The following is a 19,060-nucleotide window of genomic DNA, read 5'->3' as shown; positions in this document are numbered from 1 at the left end:
TGCTGTTTCGTTCTTTGTGAACTCAGCAGCGCAGCTTATTTAAAATATTTTAAAATAATATTTTGATATTAGCTGCGCTGCTGAGTTCACAAAGAACGAAACAGAATGCTGATTGAGTATTTCGCTCCTGCTCTTGTAGTAGTTGTTGAGCATTCTCATGTGGGGCAGTGCCTCCGCTGTTTGCAATACGCAGGGCTCACTGACTTGTCAGTCTGAGCACTCTGGCAAGGTACATTCGGGCCTGGATTAAAATCTGACTTTGGAAAAATTAAATTTCATTGTGCTGATGAGTTCACAAAGAACGAAACAGCATGCTGTCCGCAGATGGTGTAAATAAAATACTAGTATATAATTTTAGTAGAAAAGCAATTATCAACTTATAATCAAGAGTCAAAAGTACCCAATGGCAATGCATTAATGGAACAGCACCTGCACCTTACAATCGACCTTTAGCATGCCAGTGTGATTCCTGTCTATTTGTATTCGAAACCTGCATGTGCGACCTGCATGTGCTTGTAATTTACCGGTATAGCGTGGTAACATCACACCATGTGGCCATAAACTCTGACAATCAGCCTCTCGCTTTCTGTTCTTCATGATTGTGGTTTTACAAAAGAAATACATAGGATGAAAATGAGCATACGGGAAGAGAAAATTACTCACGGATCTACGATAGTCCGGTCTCCTCAAACGTGCACAATTGAATCCCACATGGTCATGGCACTGAATATCGTCAGTCTATTTCGAGGGGTGTTGCTTCAAACAGCCACCCTGCCACCGTCTTCAACTACTAGTAGGTTCTGTAATTTTACTTGAGTTCAACTCCTGCACACAACTACAAGTAACTAAAAATGTACCTCTAATCGCTCACTTTAGCAATCAGGAGGGTTCAAGCCGGGGAAATACGGTTTTTCATACAGGGCCTTACTTTCAAGTCTTCCAGTAGCAAAAAGTGTAGGTCTTTTGAGAACGAACTCGCTCCCCAGTCACACAGGGTCAGATGCAACTCCAACTGAGTTCTGCAAACCACACAAGAACACGGGTCTACGGCCGGCCTGCCTGCTTCACAGCTGCGGAAATCCAAACAAAAAAAGTCAAACTGACTCATGCATACTCTTGTCCCGAAACCGTCAACCCGTTCTCGTAGTCGTAGCAGTGGCAGCGCCTGCCAGGCGCTTCGCGTACACGTGAATCTTGTGCTTTTTCTAGTTGTTCGCGTGGCCACGTCTGATGATCGGTTTTATATTTCTAGACTGGACAAACGTGCACGCGTGATGTGATGTGTTTGACCGAGCACAAAGCCCGCTAAAGATTCAAAATTAAAATTTTAATGTTCTTCAAAGCGGGGATCGGGGAGTAGTAAAATACCCCGCAGGGAGTTGTTCAGCCTGCTGACTACTGTCGTACTGATCTTCAGGAACCAATTACTTGGGTCTCCACGCATCCTGTCTATGCTTTTGTAATGCTATTAAACATACTAGTATTAGTAGTATAGTAGTAATGCTCGGGATAGCACTCGCTACTGATCTTCAGAAACTTGGCCTGACTCTCACAGACTGTTGTAATGCTCATCGTTCTCAAGCGGTCGCTGGTTTCTCCCACAATTTCATCGTCTACTGTTGTACGACATGCTATACGACATCCTTATACCGTACAACACCGTATTGATATCATGATGTCTTTGATGCATAATTGCATCGATGGTACGGTAAGGGACAGGTACGGGATAGCGTATGCATGCCGATGGCACAAACAAACACGTGTGGACCCTGGGTCCCTGGCTAGCGCCAGACACTGAAGTAACGTCTTTTGCATTACTACAGGAATAGTAATGACTAGTAACCTGATAAGAGTATAACTATACCTATAGTATACTAGTAAGCTCCCTGGGAGCTAATTGATTTACTCTTGCTGACACTGTAGAAGCCCCATACCAGGGGTAATACCGTATAAAATAGATATACTGTAGTATGGATCCTGAAACCAACAAAGGCAAAGGTGGCAGGTACAGCAATACACCTTCAACTTGTTCAAGCAGCCGTGGAGCAGCAGGATAGACCGTGCCAGCCACTATACTACTACTAGCAAGAGTGCATAAACATGGACTCTTGCTACTAGCACTAGCATGTTTACATCGAAATATAAATAATTAATTGGAGGAGCCTTGGCGAACTCCAATTGGAGTTCTACGAGCCTCCTCGTAGCATCCAGGAGCACTGTGCATGCCTAAGTCATGCACAGTAAGTACGTACTTACTGTGCATGACTTAGGCATGCACAGTAAGTACGTTTTTTCTTTGCGGATCTGTGGCTATTGCGTACCGAATATCTCAAGTAAGAACGTACTTACTGTGCATGACTTAGGCATGCACAGTGTGACTGGATGCGGAGAGGAGGTGAAGTAGAACGCAGGACATCTTGCACCACCAGGTGAATCCTCAAAGAAACCAGTACAGTACTACAGTCTACTATACTGGTCATCTACACGGAAAGATATCTCACAAAAGTCAAGAGGGCCGTATTGCGCTTACGTTAGCAAAGGCTCAATCATTCAGCAACATATGCATAAAAAGAAAGACGGAAGCACGTGGACATGGCATGACAACGTAGCATAGAAACAGAGTGTAGATGCTACGATAATTATAGCACAGTATGACAGAGACCGAGCACTCCTATCACTGGAGGCAACATTCGTGTGTTACGTGAAGGCAGAAAAAAAGAAAAGAAAAAAAAGCTCAGTAAATACTGGCCAAGTGAGAAACCATGGTGGAGTTTGTGATGATCAACAACGAATACAAAGGCCTCTCTCGGAGGGTTGAAACAAGCAAGAAGTACGTTCACATGCCCAAAACAGAACTAGAAGAGGCAACGATAAATTAACAATAGGTCTGCAACTCCACCGAGGGGATAACAGAAATATAAGAAAAACAGGAGTTGATAACTAAAAAAGGAGAAGTAGTTAGCTTGGGCCATCTATGATGCTGAGACCGGGTAGAACAAACACCAGCAGTATGTACACGCAACACTATGCAATCGCCTACACAGATAGGACACGTAAAAACGTCGTCAAAACAGCACTGAACTAAACAACAGAAAAAAAACGACGGACAGTAAGGGGGATGTAGGAGAATCTCGTTGTTGGCTAGGGGCTGGGAGCGACAAACCGCCAACAGGCAACATTAGGGCACTGCAGCCAGCATGTTTCAAATCAGGAAAGTGCTATAACACGGAAAATCGGATAGGTTCTATGTACAAATGCTAGGAGACTTGACAAGCAGCCATCTGCAAAAACACAGGCAGCAGCACACTGGAGAGAGTTACCGAGATTTTCTTGAGTACCATTTTTTGCAACTCTTGACTCAGGAAAGGCACACTCGCGCCACTGGCTGCACAGGGTAAGATGGCGACATTAAGTTAGCCGTGTACTTGCCGCAGTTGCCAGGGTGACACGAACAAAATGTCTATATAGGAATAGCGCGTGTGCAGCAGTACATCGATAATCCATGGTCAGATTTAAGATGCTGCTGCTGTACCAGCAGGCTTCGACAGCATTCGCTGGATAGTGCTCTTGGCATAACCCAACCGAGTCCAGAGTGCCTCCGAGCAGCCGTGTGTCTCGACAAGCGAGAAGCGGAACGTGCGGAAGCTGCGATCCTCGTCGATGAAGGTCACCGCCTGCATGCGCGGGCACAGGATGAGCTTGGTGTGGTCGGCGAAGAAGTTTATCTGCAGGATGCCGTTGGTCAGCTGCAGGACAATGGCGCTGCGCGTTCTGAACCAGGTGTTGAGCATTGGCAAGCGAGAGTTCTCGTAGCTCTCCGGCACTTTGGCAGCGCCAGCCTGTTGTTGAGCAAGAACAGAAAAATCAAGCCAAGACGTGACTTCACTTAGACTGCAACCGGAAAGCAGTGTTCTAACAAACACGACTGACGAGGAATTTAGAGTGCAACTGCCAGCAAGAAGGTAATAATAAGTATTAACAACAGCGCATTGATTGACAACTCGGCTCACTCACAAATAGACTGCACAGGCCTGCTTACCCGTAATAAGTGCTGGTTCATGTAATTGCGGAAGTACTTGAGCAGCGTAATTTTCTTCTTCATGGCCTCCGGGTACTTTTCCGTCGTCACAAACGCTTCATTACCAGTGCGATCCACATACTGTACACTCCTGTAAGGGAAAAAAGAGAGAGAATAAGCAGCAGACAGATGTGTTCAGTACACATTAAATACCCAACAAGTTGCTGAACAAAAGCAGGACCAGTGTCAGCCGTGTCTTGAATTGCTATGACATGTGACGACACGTGATGTCATTTTCTTGAATAGAGTAAATCAAACAATCTTCCTGAACCCAAAGTGGATTCTTCCCGCACAATTGGCCCGACTGCATAGTGAAAGAATTTCAAAGAATAGCTGTAAAATTACAGTGCTTCACCAGAGTGCAAACACCGAATCAAGGGTGTCTACTCTTGTTGCTAATCAATCAAAGTCGCATAAAGTTGATTACTGACATGGCGGCATAGAGCCTTCTTTTTTAGATTTAAAAAATCTTGCCAACAACAATGAATCGAGTGAGATCAAGCAGTGCAAAGTACAGTGTGAGACAGCATGTGAAGGCAAAAGTGATTAGGATTAGTCTCTTACGTGTCGTTGGCGGCCAAGAGCATTCTTGTCGAGTCGTTGAAGAGCACGCCCGCACTGCTATCACAGAGCGTGTAGCCAAAGCCATACTTATCACTGTAGTCGACCCACTTGCCGACCCAGAAAACAGGACACACGGCTGGATCTTCGGCATCATCTAGACACACGAGTGAAATGAGAGAATTGAGACAATGTTCAATATCCCATGCACAACAAACGAACACGGCTGCACTCAAGGTGGTGAGTGGTGCGAGCCGATAAGTGGGAATTTTTCTAAGTCCACCGGTGACCCAGAGTTTGGAGATTTCAGGGGTGTCAGCCATTGGGCAGTTCACTAGCCAACTGAATCATCCTTTCAATATTCCTTTTGAATCTCTCTACCCTCTTCGGGGGGGGGGGGGGGACCCATGTGACCAGGTGATGACATGGAGCAAGTACAAGTATGTGTGTGTGTGTGTGTGTGTGTGTGTGTGAGTGTGTGAGTGAGTGAGTGAGTGAGAGAGAGAGAGAGAGAGAGAGAGAGAGAGAGAGAGAGAGAGAGAGAGAGAGAGAGAGAGAGAGAGAGAGAGAGAGAGAAAAGAGTTCATGGACAGAGCACATCCATGACCAGACTCAATACACCTCAGCAGCACACAGTTGAGTACTAAACGCATACCTTCAAGCAGGAGGCTGAGGGAGGGAGATCATAGCAGCCTCACACCAAACTAACAGGGAAATACGCAGTACACTGACTCACCGAAATGTGCCGGACTCTTTTTAGTAGGCTCTGATGAAAGGACGCTGTTGACTTGCGCGAGAAGCTCCTCCAAGAACACCTCGCATGACGGTTCTACACAGAGGAAGACCACATACCCACGTCACAGCAGCAAGCCACACATCATATTGTACTGAATAGGCACGCTTGCGGCGGACAAACAGTGGTGACAGAATCAGTTACTCTTGGTGGTAGACGGCTACCGTATGACGTGACACACGTGTTCAGTTCACTCTCACCTGTTGCGACATCCTTGGTTTCGGACTGCGGGAACGATACTGTTTGTGCGTAAGCGCCCTGCGTAGTTTCCTTCTTGACACCAGCCGGTGCTGCCGCAGGCGTGTTGTTCTCCTGCAGAGGACGCTTCAATGCTGTCGTGGATGGAAGAGCTGAACATTGACAACACAGGAAAATCATAATCATTTGATGGGAGGCAAAACTCAAGCGATTCCTAAGAGAGATACCACCAACAGTTTCACCAATACCCATCCACATACCGACACCACTTTTATAAGGCTTGAAAATACTACGTCATAGCCAGCCCGGAGTCATGACAACGCTGACTTTTGGATCCAGTTTTTCTATGGATCCATACACGTTTGGGTCGTTTTCCTTCACAGCAGCGCGACTCATCCACTGGTAGTAACCGGGCTGGGCTCTCCTGGTTGGGAGCCCACTCCTGGTACAGAAAAACGCATACCTGCATGCGGGACTAGGGGCCTAACCATTACATACTGTACTTTGCTAAGACCTGAGTGGATCCAACTAATTGACCCAGAAGTCATAATGAGAAGGAGAGCTCTGTGCTAGAACTTTGCAGCTTAGAGAGCGTGTGTTTACCGCCATATTACCAGGTGTGTCTTTACCACCATATTTATCAACCATAAGTACAGCTGCAGTGGTGTCTTCAACTTCATTCAGAAGTCAGAACTTGTCAATATTTGTTGACTTTTTGACATCATCCCTATCAAGCTCTATTGCGTGATTTGTGATGGACATACCTTCCTGCTCGTAGCGCGGAGGCATAGTCAGGGAGCTTATCGGAAGACGTTGCGGGCAGAAGCCCTCCGTGAAGAAGGGGTCCTTTAGGATCTCATCGGGCGATGGTCGTCCTGATGGGTCCGGGTGCAGCATGCGTACAATGAGACTTTGCGCTGCAGGGCTAACCTGCAAATGTACACATCAAAACAGAATGAAAACATTAGAAGGATGAAGAAGGAACCACTAGATACGATTTATCGTAAGATACTTTCCTCCAACTTCATCAAAAAGAGCAGTTACGCGTAGGTACGAGAGAAAATAATAAAAATATTGCGCGAGCACAGGGGCATTCCCGGATGATAACTGCATTGAAGGCACTAGCCACGAGTGCAGATATCAGAGCTGGTACTTCCCGAATGTAAGGGAAAAATATTCAAATATTTCATTTATTGTATGGTCGTATCCCATGGGATTGCTACATGGCATGCACAGCACTTGACCGCTTGTGTACTGTAAATATACAAAATTTCGGCGCTGCAAAATTTCGGCACTTCACGATTTTTGACATTTCGGCGGCGATTTATTTTCGGTGTGGGGTAGAGGGCATGGTATAGTGCAACAGATGCTGTGAAAAATTTCATCGGCGTTTTAATTTAGGCGTTTTGGGTCGGTGCCGAATAGCCGAAATTAAATAGCTGCCGAAAATTTGTATATTTACAGTATAGATAAATATGGCCATACAAGTAGAATATTACTTGGGTGCTTACATAAAGGTCAGTTCAAGAGTTCAAATTCTGTGTACGGCACGGTACAGAACAAAATCAATGGGTTTTCCGGCATCAAAACTACTGCATGCTCTGCAAGACCGCTAATTTGTTCGATCTAGAAACATGAAACTGTCACGCGGAATGCAATACATCATTCTTGTACTCGGGGCTCATGTACAATGGTGGCAAGTGACATCCGACCCACTGGAGCGGTGCACTGACACTACACCAACACAGCACACCACCACAGCAGCCTCAAAGCATTGACAAATGCATAGCTCACAACTGCTGCACCGCACGCATGCCATATCTTGCAGTCACACCGTGAGCAAACAGGGGTGTATACAGTAATCGTAAACAGTACAACAGCACACACATGTGTGCTCTGCAGAAGTACACCCACGTAAGCAAGACCAACAAGTAAAAAAATATCGTGCCCCCCCCCCCCCCCCCCAGCCAGCAAGTGAATGCCATGAAATTTGATCAAGCTTTGCTGTCATGCTGCCAAGGGGTATGCACACTACTCGCTACAATTTCCTTTAGTTCTGCAGCATTCGTACGTAAACATCCCGGGTCGCATTTCAGTTGCCACCGCTGTTACCGAAAATCCATCTGTAGTATAATTTACTATAAAGGTTGTCCAGGCGAGGTCAGACAGGTCATGGATGTGCTACCTCAGGTGCACATTTCATCCATATTTGGATAAATTTCCAACATCTTTTCGTTCTAAATACGGACTATCAGTACTAGAGCTGTGACCCTGGATGCCCTCTATACACATGTCATCCTGATGAATAACCTTGCTGAAACTACCTAGTCTGACTGCTGGGAAAAGAATGCCATCCTCTTTTCTCAATCCTGGTCACGCCACTACAAACACATACCTGGTTGGGGATGTTGTACTTGTTTGACCGAATGCGACAGAACGTCTCTTTCAGTGTGTCCATCTCAAACGGCGGGTGTCCGACAAGTAAAACATACCTAGCAGAAGACAGCAAAGCCAAGAAACAGATAATCATAGGCTGTCTGGAGCTTAGAAAAACGAAACTTGTAGGCAAACGGAACCGACGCGTGGCTTTGAGAAAGAGGTTGCACGTGATTCAACAACAGACAGACTGTCAGAAAGGTCCGGACATGTCTTCTACAGGTATCAGACTCACACGATGAACTATAGTACGAGGCAGGAAAGAAGAAGAAGAAGAAAGAAAACCAAAATCAACACTGAAAAGCTGGATGTCCCATTTCCTACATGTTGCCGGCATTCAAGTCTCTGACACAGCAATGTCTGCATCTGTGTAGAGTGGTTTCACATCTGTCACATGACCATACAGGGCAGCCATGCTGGGTCCAACTCCACTCAACCCTTGCATCTATGGGTCATGTGATGTCGGTGGCCATGTTGGTTCCAGTGTTCACATGGCATGATCACTTTCTGCACAAATTTAGTCACATGACAAACTGATGTGAACACCACTCTATAGCACCCAGATTGCACTGCAAAAAGCTGAACATTCAAAGGCGAGTACTGTAAAACATGTAATTGTCGGTGTAACTTTAATTTCGGTAGAGAAACCAGGCACCTAAATTTAAATTACACCTAAAAGGCACTAGAGAGTATGCACTGTATGTGAACTTGTGAAGGGAACGCTGGTCACCTAATTCTAAATTACACCTGAAACCTGGCAGGTCCCTGGCACCGAAATTTTAATGCACCTAAAATTACACGTTTTACTGTATGCAAACACTTACATAATGCATCCAATGGCCCATACATCCACCTCGTAGCTGTGTCCCTTGTGCTTGAGAACCTCCGGTGCTACATAGTTAGGGGTTCCGCACATCGTGCTGCGTGCGGAGAGACAGATCGCATACACCAGCACAACATAAACACAATCAGACACACAGCAAAGAGGGATTACAGCTGGAGCTTTGAGTGTTTCTTGTCACGTCAACAGCTGTTCGTTTGAGAGTTGGGGATCACGTTATGTTCGCTTCCCGAGCATGGAATTCATAGAAGCAGCTGATATGTATTAAAGTGGTTCGCTCTACCACTGGAAGCTCTGCCCTCCGAGGTATTGAGCACGAACCACGGATAAACCACTTCTGCTACAGCAGAGAGGAGAGCGTGCATGCACAGAAAAGGCTCTGGGGACGGAGACTCAGAATTAGAGGACATCTAACCTGGGCGACTGTCAGTTTCTTGGGTGCGGACTTTCTTACAGTATCGTATGCATGGGTTCCTGGAATAGGAGTTGCAACAGGTCTCCACATTGAATGTACCCTTCTGTATTATCATATCTGTGTGATAAGTGACTCAGCACATACATACATACATACATACATACACACACACACACACACACACACACACACACACACACACACACACACACACACAAACACTCACGTCTTCCTTTCGCCTTCGAAGCCGATCCGCGTGGCGAGACCAAAGTCGCCGATCTTGATATCCAGCTCGTTGCTGAGGAATAGGTTGCCCAGTTTCAAATCACGGTGGATGACGTTCTGTTTGTGCAAGTATGAAACTCCTTCAACGATTTGCTTGGTGAAGTAGCGCACTTCTGGCTCGGTGAGGAATTTCCGGCGCTTTTGCAGCTCTTTCAAGGACTGGGCATAATCAAAGAATGCATTGGATTGGTTTAGCATGCTGAAGTTCATACATGCTGCAGCTACTGGTGGATTTCAAATTTCAGCATATCTGTCAGTACAGGATTCAAAAATGTGTGCATACAATGTACGTACCCGACGTTTGCATAGCTCAAGAACAATGTAAATATTCTCGTCATCCTCGAAATAGCTCTCAAATCCCACCACGTATCGCTGACGGACGGACCGGTGAATCTGAATCTCCATGGACATCTGTATGAGAAAAATAGAGAGCCACGGCCCTGACGTAAGTTCAATTTATCGGGATTCCATCAGTGAAAATGATGACTATGGCTTCACCTTTTCCTTCATGTAGGGTTTGACAAGAACGCTCTTTGGGACTATCTTCCCTGCGTATAGCACTCCTGTATCAACATCTCTGAGCTCGAAGGCCTTGGCGAAGGACCCCTGTGTACAACAGAAATACAAACCTCGGATTTCCACTCGAACTTTTGGACTAACAGCTTCATCAAGTAGTGGCTACCTTTCCAAGGAACTTTCCCTTCGCATAACGTTTTCCGTGAGAATGATCAACAATAATTTCTTCCTTCTCTCCTGCAGAAGCAAGTGGCTGCGCCATGGCTAATGTCCCTAACTAACAACTGAAAATAAGTCATAAACCGTTTCCTCTCCTCACGAAAACGTCGGCCCCTGCTCTTTCTACAGTTTGTTCCAGCACATTTTGAAGTGAACCGCAAGCGACCAGGCCAACCTTCCACACAGTCGCCATGCACACAAACGTAAACACCTGCATGCACTGGCTGCACACGGCCGCAGCGCTGCCGCATGCACGCTTCGAAGTTTCAAAAGTTGCCGCTGCGAATCTCAACAGCCAATCAGAGCCAGTGAAATATACCGATAAAATGTGGGGAAAGTGACGTCACCCCAAAGAGCACAGTGCAGTCTAGTGGAACTGCACAGTCTGCAGTCTGACCTGCTGGAGCGCCAGTGGAGGCTCACAATATGCACTCATCAATTCAAACTTTTCAGTCACGTCAATAAACAAAGGATACAGATAGATCACAGCCGAACTGAGTTGACATTTCGACCCAGTCTTCTTCGGAAAGAACGGACTTCAACAGACACACACTCAGTCAGTCCAGGCTGAGCTGAGGAACAGTCGTCCCATAAACATGATAATCCATCTACCGGTACATTTACCGATTCCCAAGTCCCTGATGTACATGCACATCATGTACAGTCAACTTCGCTAATAACGACTGCGGATATAACGACAATTCGCGAATAACGACAGAATTTCCACGCCCAGAGCAAAGTCCCATCCCACGACACCTCGCGAATAAGGACACCTTTTTGATGCCCCGCCGAGTGTCGTTATAAGCGAAGTTGACTGTACATTGTACCCGTGGATATACACATGGTTATGGACACTTGCTACTGTATTACGAAGAGTACAGTCATGTATAGTATAAAGCTGGGAGCTTTACTCTATAAAATTTGGTATTTTTACTCCTCGCTGGTAGAGATCACAACAGGCACGATAAGGAGTTTAGCTTAGGACAGCCATAAACAGTTTCTCAACTAGAAGACGGACATGACTGATCCAAACGCAACATAATAATATGTACACCAGACATTAAAGTTGAAGAATAAAATGAAAATAAAACTGTCAGTAACTTATACTTATAGGCAACAACCTTTGCTAGGTGATAGCTGAAAATCGCCAGCGCAGAGCTACGAAATGCAAGGTCAGCCTACGGTATGCAGAGAGATGTAAAGAAAGGAGAGAAATTGTGTGAGTGTGTGTGAGTGTGTGTGTGTGTGTTTCTGTGTGTGTGTGTGTGTGTGTGTGTGTGTGTGTGTGTGTGTGTGTGTGCGTGTGTGCGTGTGTGTGTGTGTGTGTGAGAGAGAGAGAGAGAGAGAGAGAGAGAGAGAGAGAGAGAGAGAGAGAGAGAGAGACAAAGAGAGAGAGAGAGACAAAGAGAGAGAGAGACAGACAGAGAGAGATTAGTCGAAAAACACAACAGCTAGGGGTGCATTGTCAACTACTCGCCCTGACCTCCCTGCATAACCTGCATGCCCGAATAACAATCAGCAGAGATGGAAAAATAACGATAAAAGGCCAAAGACTATGGTTATATGTACTACACAATACTAGGAGAAGCGAATGTACAGTAGCTGGAACTGGGTGAGAACCTAGTAACTCAGTATAGCGGACGGCGCAAACAGCAGAGCACAAACAGCAGAGCACAATAGACGGCATAAACAGCAGAGCCCAACTAACGGGCTACAAAGACGACACGCATAGTCAGTGCAACTAGCAAAACATGAAAGAAAAATATAAATACAGCTCGGTCAAAAACTAGTGGAGCTAGATAAAAAATGATACTACAATTGGGCTTGTGGGGGGGGGGGGGGGAGGGGTGTTCTGTGTTGGCAAGCCATAATGCTGGACAATGTGCACCGGTGCATGGAGTTTCATGAGACTCTTCCTTCGGCTTTTTGCTCAGCAGAAACGTGGAAGAACAGTTTACCAACCAGCAGCAAACGATCAAGAGTAGAACAGTGTAGATGTGACAGTGTGGTGCAGCAGCTAAATTGGGGGTATCAAATCAACATAGTTCAGTCGCTGGTGAGCAAATAGGCGGAAATGAAGGGTACGGTAATACAAATAATTAACACCTGCGCGGGGTGTAACAATTGGCAGGTGATCTGGCCGCATGTACACAGAGTCTCATGGGTCCGTATAGAGCCAGTGGGTAATGGTGTGCTTGTGTACAGGAAACGTGCGCAGCAGCACAGGACTTACATGGCACATCTTATTCCAGGACAGCTGAGCACACATCATCTTGGGTCGCCGTCAATGAATGGGAGCGAGCTCGGGACTGCGGGGTTAAGTTTCAAGGCAAACGAGCGCGCACGAGCATCACATGATAGAGCAGGATTCGGAACACATTGTCGGCTGGCACGGAATCCAGCCAGCTGGCTGAGCGCGGGGCGGTATAAGGTCGAGATCATCATCATCTGATACCTCGTCTAGTCTACAACAAACAAAAAGAGCAACAACAGCAAACATATTATTATCAATAATCACCACTGCCCTGCTATTACATGTATAATATAGCACAGTATAAGTTTTTTCAAGCCACCATAGTGCCACGATATCATGTGAGTAAATCCGACTAGTGACGTCCGACTTCAAGAAGAAGAAATACATGACATTGTATTAAAGTTGAAAAAGTGTGATCCCATAACAAGATTTTCATCAAGAGAAAACATGACAAGATCTTCACCAAGAGTGGCGTCGACTGGAAAAATTCCCACAACTGTCACACGGGAACACTCCCCGTCGATCGTGCCTTTTTGGAACCTTGGTGTTAACTCCCAAGGGGTCTGAGCAATACATGTAGGTGAATCCACTGATGTTGACGTCTAATCTGGTCTCACGGTCCAGCGCTATTGCTAGACTAGAGTAAAGAACAAAGTGTTCGGCATGATACAGGCACCTAGGAACTCCTGGAACCAAGACCACAGAAATCTGTACAATCGTATTACATACCGGTAGCCATCTTTCAGTAACTGCTGCTGTACATCATTCTGTACCTGAATGCACAAAATTGAAAATGCACACACACACACACACACACACACACACACACACACATACACACATAAACGCATGCATGCCCGCACCACGCACGATTCAGATAAGTGAGGACAAAGGCTCTAAAACAAGGAAAACATGGGTTGCGAATGGGACTTTCGGTGTTTGACCACTTTGGTGGTGGGTCTGATCTACTCACCTCCAACCAATTTAGGACCTGTGTTTGGCGTTCATGCGGATGCGGAAAACTCGGTCTAACCGAGTCTCAAGCAAACCGTGACATTTTTTCCCCGGTGCATTATACTGAGTCAAGCTATAAAAAATTAAAAATCACACACTGCATTTTCCAAGAACCACTCCACTTGCACATGCCCATCGCTGAAGCAATGATAGCGAACAGCTATTTTAGACATAGCAACTTGTCCTAGGATTACACCGTTTAACAGCTTGCACGGCTGATGAATTGACCGGCACTAATTTAATACTGTTCACCCTAACTTCGATCGTCGGCCTGCACCGTTTTCTTGTGTGTTTTCAACTTTCAAGACATGGTTAGCGTTTCGATTTCCGACACAACGATCGGCTTGTAACCTCACCCTACAGTCCATTCAGAAAAAGATGAGCGCTGGCTCTGGAGAGCTCCCGTATTTGGCGATTTTGTGGTACACTGTGCAGTTGAAAAAGGGTCCAAAAACGGTACCTCTAATGGGGTTCGAACCGCAAATGTACTGTTATGCAAGTGGAGTGAACGGCCTGGATTTCATGTTTTTCCCCAATTCAGTGCTTTGGGGGCAAAACCTGGCCGAAATCCTATTCTTGTTATGGCTTGCCCTTTGAAGAAAAAGACTTCAAAATCACAATTGGAAGAGCATTCCATGGGGGATTGCCAAAAATATTGTGACGAAAACTCAAAATTTGACCCGTTTATGGCCAAAAGCTAGGATATCATCCTTTTCTGAATGGACTGTAGTTGGAATCGTACTGTTTCGTGATCCCGGTAAACATAGCCTTCCATCGTCGAAACGATACCAAACCGACGGTATTTTGGGTGCTGGGCACAAGTACCATTGGATTTAGCGTAAACGGCAAAATGCTAACCATGTCTGCATTCTCTTGTACGGGCAAAAACAAAGTGATACAGCTTGTGTTGAAGAATAGAAGAAAACGGAGCCGAAAAGTACTATGCTGTGAAACACGCATGAGGCATGGTCAGGGCATACAGCAGCTGAAAAGGTCGGAAAAAAGATCCCTCCCCCCGTTTAACTCTGCATAAGACTCTGTATACTCTTACCCTTTTGGACCGCGATGCGCTCAGGTCAAACTCATCCATGCTGTCTCCGCTGTCCCAGCCGACTAGCGCTTGTGTGTCCTGACGATAATCCCCATTTCGCTCGGAGGGAACGACCATTCTGAGCACCACAAGTAACACATGCAAAGCATACACGCACAAAAGGAGACGAGAGGTTCAGCAAAACAATATTATTCTAAGTACATGTACACGTACCTAAAGATAAACGACAGTCAGCAGGCACCTCAATGTCAATATACAATACCCATGCCAAGAACACACGTACATAAAAACCAGAGTCTGCAGCCAGGATGGGTGGCATGGCTGTCACAGGGAAACTCTCTTGGTTTGCATTCTTCTTGTTATGAGTGCTGCAGTATGTACACGTGAGATTCAAGCTGGTCTCCTGCTGCACAACTGCAGTTTAGCTCTGAGCACAACGCCACATTGTGCCGCCACTCATCTGCATCAGCTACTATGTAATCTAAAAAAATGTTGTGATGAAGGTGATTTTAAAAGAAATGTTGTGACAGCCATCCACATGGAAGCTGCATATTCTGGCTTGAAAGAGAGAGAGAGAGAGAGAGAGAGAGAGAGAGAGAGAGAGAGAGAGAGAGAGAGAGAGAGAGAGAGAGAGAGAGAGAGAGAGAGAGAGAAGAGTGAATATCACTATACAGCAGTCGGCGATAGTGTTCAATACCTGTTCATGGGCATCATCCTCACAGAACTACTGGGTGGCGATGTGATGGGCGCCATCTTCCGTGACATGTTACGTTGCCGTTCTGTGCAGAAACAGTGAGAGAGAGAGCACGCAGCACTGGCCATTTGAAAAGCAGAATGGTGAAAACACAGAAGCACCTCTCCATCAGTGATAATTGAGTGGCTAGCACAGTTCAAAGAGAGGCAAAGGAAGGGAGCTTCGGCAAGCGGCAAACACCGAGCCAGCATTGTTCCACTCCTCAAGTTCTACCGAGCTCTTGCCAGTGAACACTAGAGCACAGTCATTCGGGCTCTCACAAGACCACAACAAAGACCTGCGCAATTATACGTATGCTATAGTGCTCGAAATGTAGCGGTCATGTCCGCACACGTGGGGCAATGCGAATGGTCCTGGGAGTTTAAACAGGTGGCAGCGGAACTAGCTGAGATTGGCCCTGCTCTGCGAGTGTCAGTCGTTGTTTCCGACAGCAATGGTGAGATTTCACTCTCCTTGAATGCCATGTCGGGGCGTACAGATCAGCAGACAAGGACAACGACGCCAATAGAAGGGCCGGCATAGCACAAAGACACGGGCAGACAAGAAATGCTCGGCTTGCTGATGGAAACAACAGCTGACTCGCACCAAGCAGGGCCAGTCTCGGGTACCGTATTTTATATTTATTTTTTACTGGGAACACAGCCCTACAAGACATAATATTTTCCGGAGCATAACCCACACTGCAGTATAAGCCGCAATACCCCCCCCCCCCCCCGCCCATTTTGTGCCACGAAATACAGACATCTATCCTATTTATCACCGTTAATTTGATCATTGGAGTATAAGCCGTGCCCCCTTTTTTGGGTGAATGTTGAGTGCTCAAAGGGTGGCTTACACTCCGGAAAATACGGTGGTTTCACAGCCACCTGTTTACACTGTCAGCACCATTGACATTGATCATTGCTTGCGGATGTGAGCATACCATATCCCTTGTGTCGAGAGCCGCGAAGGTTTTTGAAAAGGCGAAAGTTGTAGATTTACAGTACAGCTGAACATTATTATCCGGACATCGATTATCCGACCATTTGATTATCCAGAATGGGTTTTCGAACCACACGCGGCTCTGGCTACGCATTTCGCGGTGATGCGGGCGAGTGCCACTTTACATGCAATAAGGCTTGCCGACACTTGCCGAGTCTGATAGTGCAGTGCCAGTAACCACACAGACACGCTAACAGTACTGTATAAAATAGATATATCTCGCCGAACTCTGCAGGTACATGTACTAAGCCAGTCACTTGGAAACCAGGAGAACACCAAAATGGCACAAACAATCCAGTACTCCTCGACTGTCAAGCATGGGATACAGCACTACCTTGAATTCCCGGTCATTACTGAAGAGTGAAAGTTGCTAGTGTTTTGCCATGACCGCTGCGCTGAGCTGCGAGTCTTATAAGTTAACTTAAGAGTGTGGAACATTCCATGGAAATGAATGTGCTTGCTATACTTTCGCTGGCACAACGCTGTATTCTCTCTCACCCACACAAGGGCACCAGGAAGGACAACTGTAGCACTTCCCCAGCTCTATCTACTCAAATGGCCTAAACTGAAAAAGTAGGGCTACATTCTCCCCCTCCTTTGTTTTAACGTCTGCTTTCTCAATTCTATTCAAAAGTAATTACTATACAACACTTGTCTTGGGTCCAATGCCGTAATATCGTACCTATTTGCCGCTGCAGTTGAGATGGCTGCCTCGGATTGCGTTTTCTATCACCATTGTCCTTCAGAAAGCGTACAAATTAACACATCACAGTGCAAACAGTTGACTCGCCAGGCTACAGATATGCATCACCTAAAAATCAGGGAACCGACCCTTCGCGAGCTGGATCCTTCTGGCTCTGGAGCAACAGGTCCACGAGTGTCCATGCTACTACTGGCAGTTACATCTGACTCCGCTGCACTACTTTCACTTGGTTGAGACTCTCCGCTGAGTGGAAGATCCATGGTAGAAGCCATGGCAGAATTTTGGCCATTCGACTTTGGTGGTTCTCTATTTTTCTCTTTGCTTGTTGACGTCGTCATCATGACTTCGTCCGCCATTTTTTCGACGAGTTTTACGTCAACGACGTCGTCATTCTTCTCAAAGTTTGTAACTATGACGTCAGTTGTAGTTCGGTGCTTGAATTATTTAAAATAATGTGTGTCGTAAACAATAATTGTGTACAGTCCATTTCAAAACTATAGACGCGTACCTAGGCAAAAACCGTTATGCCAGCATCTATACCACATAAAATCTGTGGTCACTTTGTGCATAATTTTTTCCAAATTGGGCGTCTGTTATCCAATCGTTTAGAAACTATAATTATGCATGTATGAGAGTTTAAAGGGGAAGTATACCCTAAAATCAAATTTTCACCAGTTGTAGTCTTCGGGGTGCTGAGTCGAATGGTCTTGGTCCGAGGAAGCTGCGACGCTCCCTTCCTACTTGAATCCCAATCGAACTCGCGCACTTCCACCGAAACTGGGTGACTGCGCCCTACGAGATGGGGATTTGTATGCAAAATGTCACTAAAAGCGCCATTTCGTTCTTATAAAAGCACGGATGACCGCGATTGGCCCATATGTTGTAGTCTTTTGGACGCTGAGTCGACTGGTTTTGGTCCGAAAAGGCTGCGATGCAGCGTTCCTCCTTTATTCCCAATCGAACATGGTTGAACAAGCGGTCACGTGCTCCTGGGTGCCCAAATCACCTGGTCACCGCGCCAGCAGGCGACAACTTTCACACCAAGGTTCAACTCGGGTTCAACTCGAGTGACAGGACTGCACCCAAAAAAGGTCAAACAGGCTAGTAAGTTGTACCCTGCAGGCATGGTGACCAGGTGACTGGCGTACGCAGGAGCACGTGACCGCTTGTTCAACCATGTTCGATTGGGAATAAAGGAGGAACGCTGCATCGCAGCCTTTTCGGACCAAAACCAGTCGACTCAGCGTCCAAAGGACTACAACATATGGGCCAATCGCGGTCATCCGTGCTTTTATAAGAACGAAATGGCGCTTTTAGTGACATTTTGCATACAAATCCCCATCTAGTAGGGCGCAGTCACCCAGTTTCGGTGGAAGTGCGCGAGTTCGATTGGGATTCAAGTAGGAAGGGAGCGTCGCAGCTTCCTCGGACCAAGACCATTCGACTCAGCACCCCGAAGACTACAACTGGTGAAAATTTGATTTTAGGGTATACTTCCCCTTTAAGGGGGGACGGGAGGTTCGCTGGCCATATTGCGGTGCCCGTTATAAATTCGCTTGAATCTCAGCACTCAAACATCAGAATTCCTTCAAATTTTCAGTATATGTTCCTTGACATCCACTGACGACATTGCAACCAAGAACTGTGGAAAGTATACTGGTATCATGGAGAAATGCAGGAAAGCAATTTTGGAAAAAATGCGATAGCCGGGCATGATTTCTGCGCAGTTTTTCTCAAACATGGTCACTTGAAGATAAACACATAACACTGCAAAATGATCAGGTACCAAGGGGCTAGGGCTGTTGCCTAAGCACAATGCGATTACAGTTCCCATGGTGTGCCACTGCAGCCTTGAAATAACAATGCACGTGCGCAAGATAACTTGACTGAAGTTCAAGGTCCATTATTTTGTTTCTAACAGAAGATCTTGTGTCCTAAGAAGGCAACGGATCTAGAATGGA

At 46.1% G+C, this 19,060-nt stretch overlaps 3 protein-coding genes across 3 annotated transcripts in view; all 3 read right to left on the bottom strand.

Annotated features, from left to right (window-relative positions):
* Positions 1-1,077, bottom strand: part of LOC135822450 (mucin-2-like) — a 43,164-nt gene extending 42,087 nt beyond the window's left edge. The window contains exon 1 of the mRNA XM_065335218.1: positions 664-1,077. The gene's annotated coding sequence lies outside the window, so the exon portion shown is untranslated. The remainder of the gene's footprint in view (positions 1-663) is intronic.
* Positions 1,078-2,506: 1,429 nt separating this feature from the next.
* On the bottom strand, positions 2,507-10,539 carry LOC135822451 (serine/threonine-protein kinase PLK1-like). The gene is made up of 12 exons (XM_065335219.1): positions 10,290-10,539; positions 10,106-10,213; positions 9,902-10,018; positions 9,549-9,766; positions 8,891-8,986; positions 8,026-8,122; positions 6,395-6,560; positions 5,633-5,782; positions 5,376-5,468; positions 4,643-4,796; positions 4,040-4,169; positions 2,507-3,839 (listed from the first exon to the last, which is right to left on the bottom strand). Exons 1-12 carry the CDS (start codon positions 10,383-10,385, stop codon positions 3,513-3,515), a joined length of 1,752 nt encoding a protein of 583 aa, XP_065191291.1. The 5' UTR covers positions 10,386-10,539; the 3' UTR covers positions 2,507-3,512.
* A 768-nt stretch (positions 10,540-11,307) lies between these two features.
* On the bottom strand, positions 11,308-17,430 carry LOC135822449 (protein FAM219A-like). Its single transcript, XM_065335216.1, has 6 exons — positions 17,228-17,430; positions 17,079-17,136; positions 15,359-15,440; positions 14,662-14,779; positions 13,326-13,369; positions 11,308-12,807 (listed from the first exon to the last, which is right to left on the bottom strand). The coding sequence occupies exons 1-6, from the start codon at positions 17,369-17,371 to the stop codon at positions 12,693-12,695; spliced, it is 561 nt and encodes a 186-aa protein (XP_065191288.1). The 5' UTR covers positions 17,372-17,430; the 3' UTR covers positions 11,308-12,692.
* Between the last annotated feature and the right edge of the window lie 1,630 nt (positions 17,431-19,060).

Source organism: Sycon ciliatum, chromosome 8 (genome assembly GCF_964019385.1).
Source record: "Sycon ciliatum chromosome 8, ocSycCili1.1, whole genome shotgun sequence".
NCBI lineage: Eukaryota > Metazoa > Porifera > Calcarea > Leucosolenida > Sycettidae > Sycon > Sycon ciliatum.
The sequence above is the reverse complement of the archived record's forward strand: the minus strand, read 5'-3'. Positions and strand labels throughout refer to the sequence as shown.

Bases quoted from the DNA above. Each gene is read 5' to 3' on its own strand.
- LOC135822449 (XM_065335216.1), bottom strand. From the start codon at position 17,371: ATGGCTTCTACCATGGATCTTCCACTCAGCGGAGAGTCTCAACCAAGT. The intron at 15,441-17,078 runs GTACGATATTAC...GTTTCTGCACAG, and splicing joins TCAACTGCAGCGGCAAATAG to AACGGCAACGTAACATGTCA. The intron at 12,808-13,325 runs GTATGTAATACG...TGTTTGTTGTAG, and splicing joins TTACTGAAAGATGGCTACCG to ACTAGACGAGGTATCAGATG.
- LOC135822451 (XM_065335219.1), bottom strand. From the start codon at position 10,385: ATGGCGCAGCCACTTGCTTCTGCAGGAGAGAAGGAAGAAATTATTGTT. The intron at 8,123-8,890 runs GTAAGTGTTTGC...GTCTTCTGCTAG, and splicing joins TGGGCCATTGGATGCATTAT to GTATGTTTTACTTGTCGGAC. The intron at 4,170-4,642 runs GTAAGAGACTAA...TTTCCCTTACAG, and splicing joins CTCTTGGCCGCCAACGACAC to GAGTGTACAGTATGTGGATC.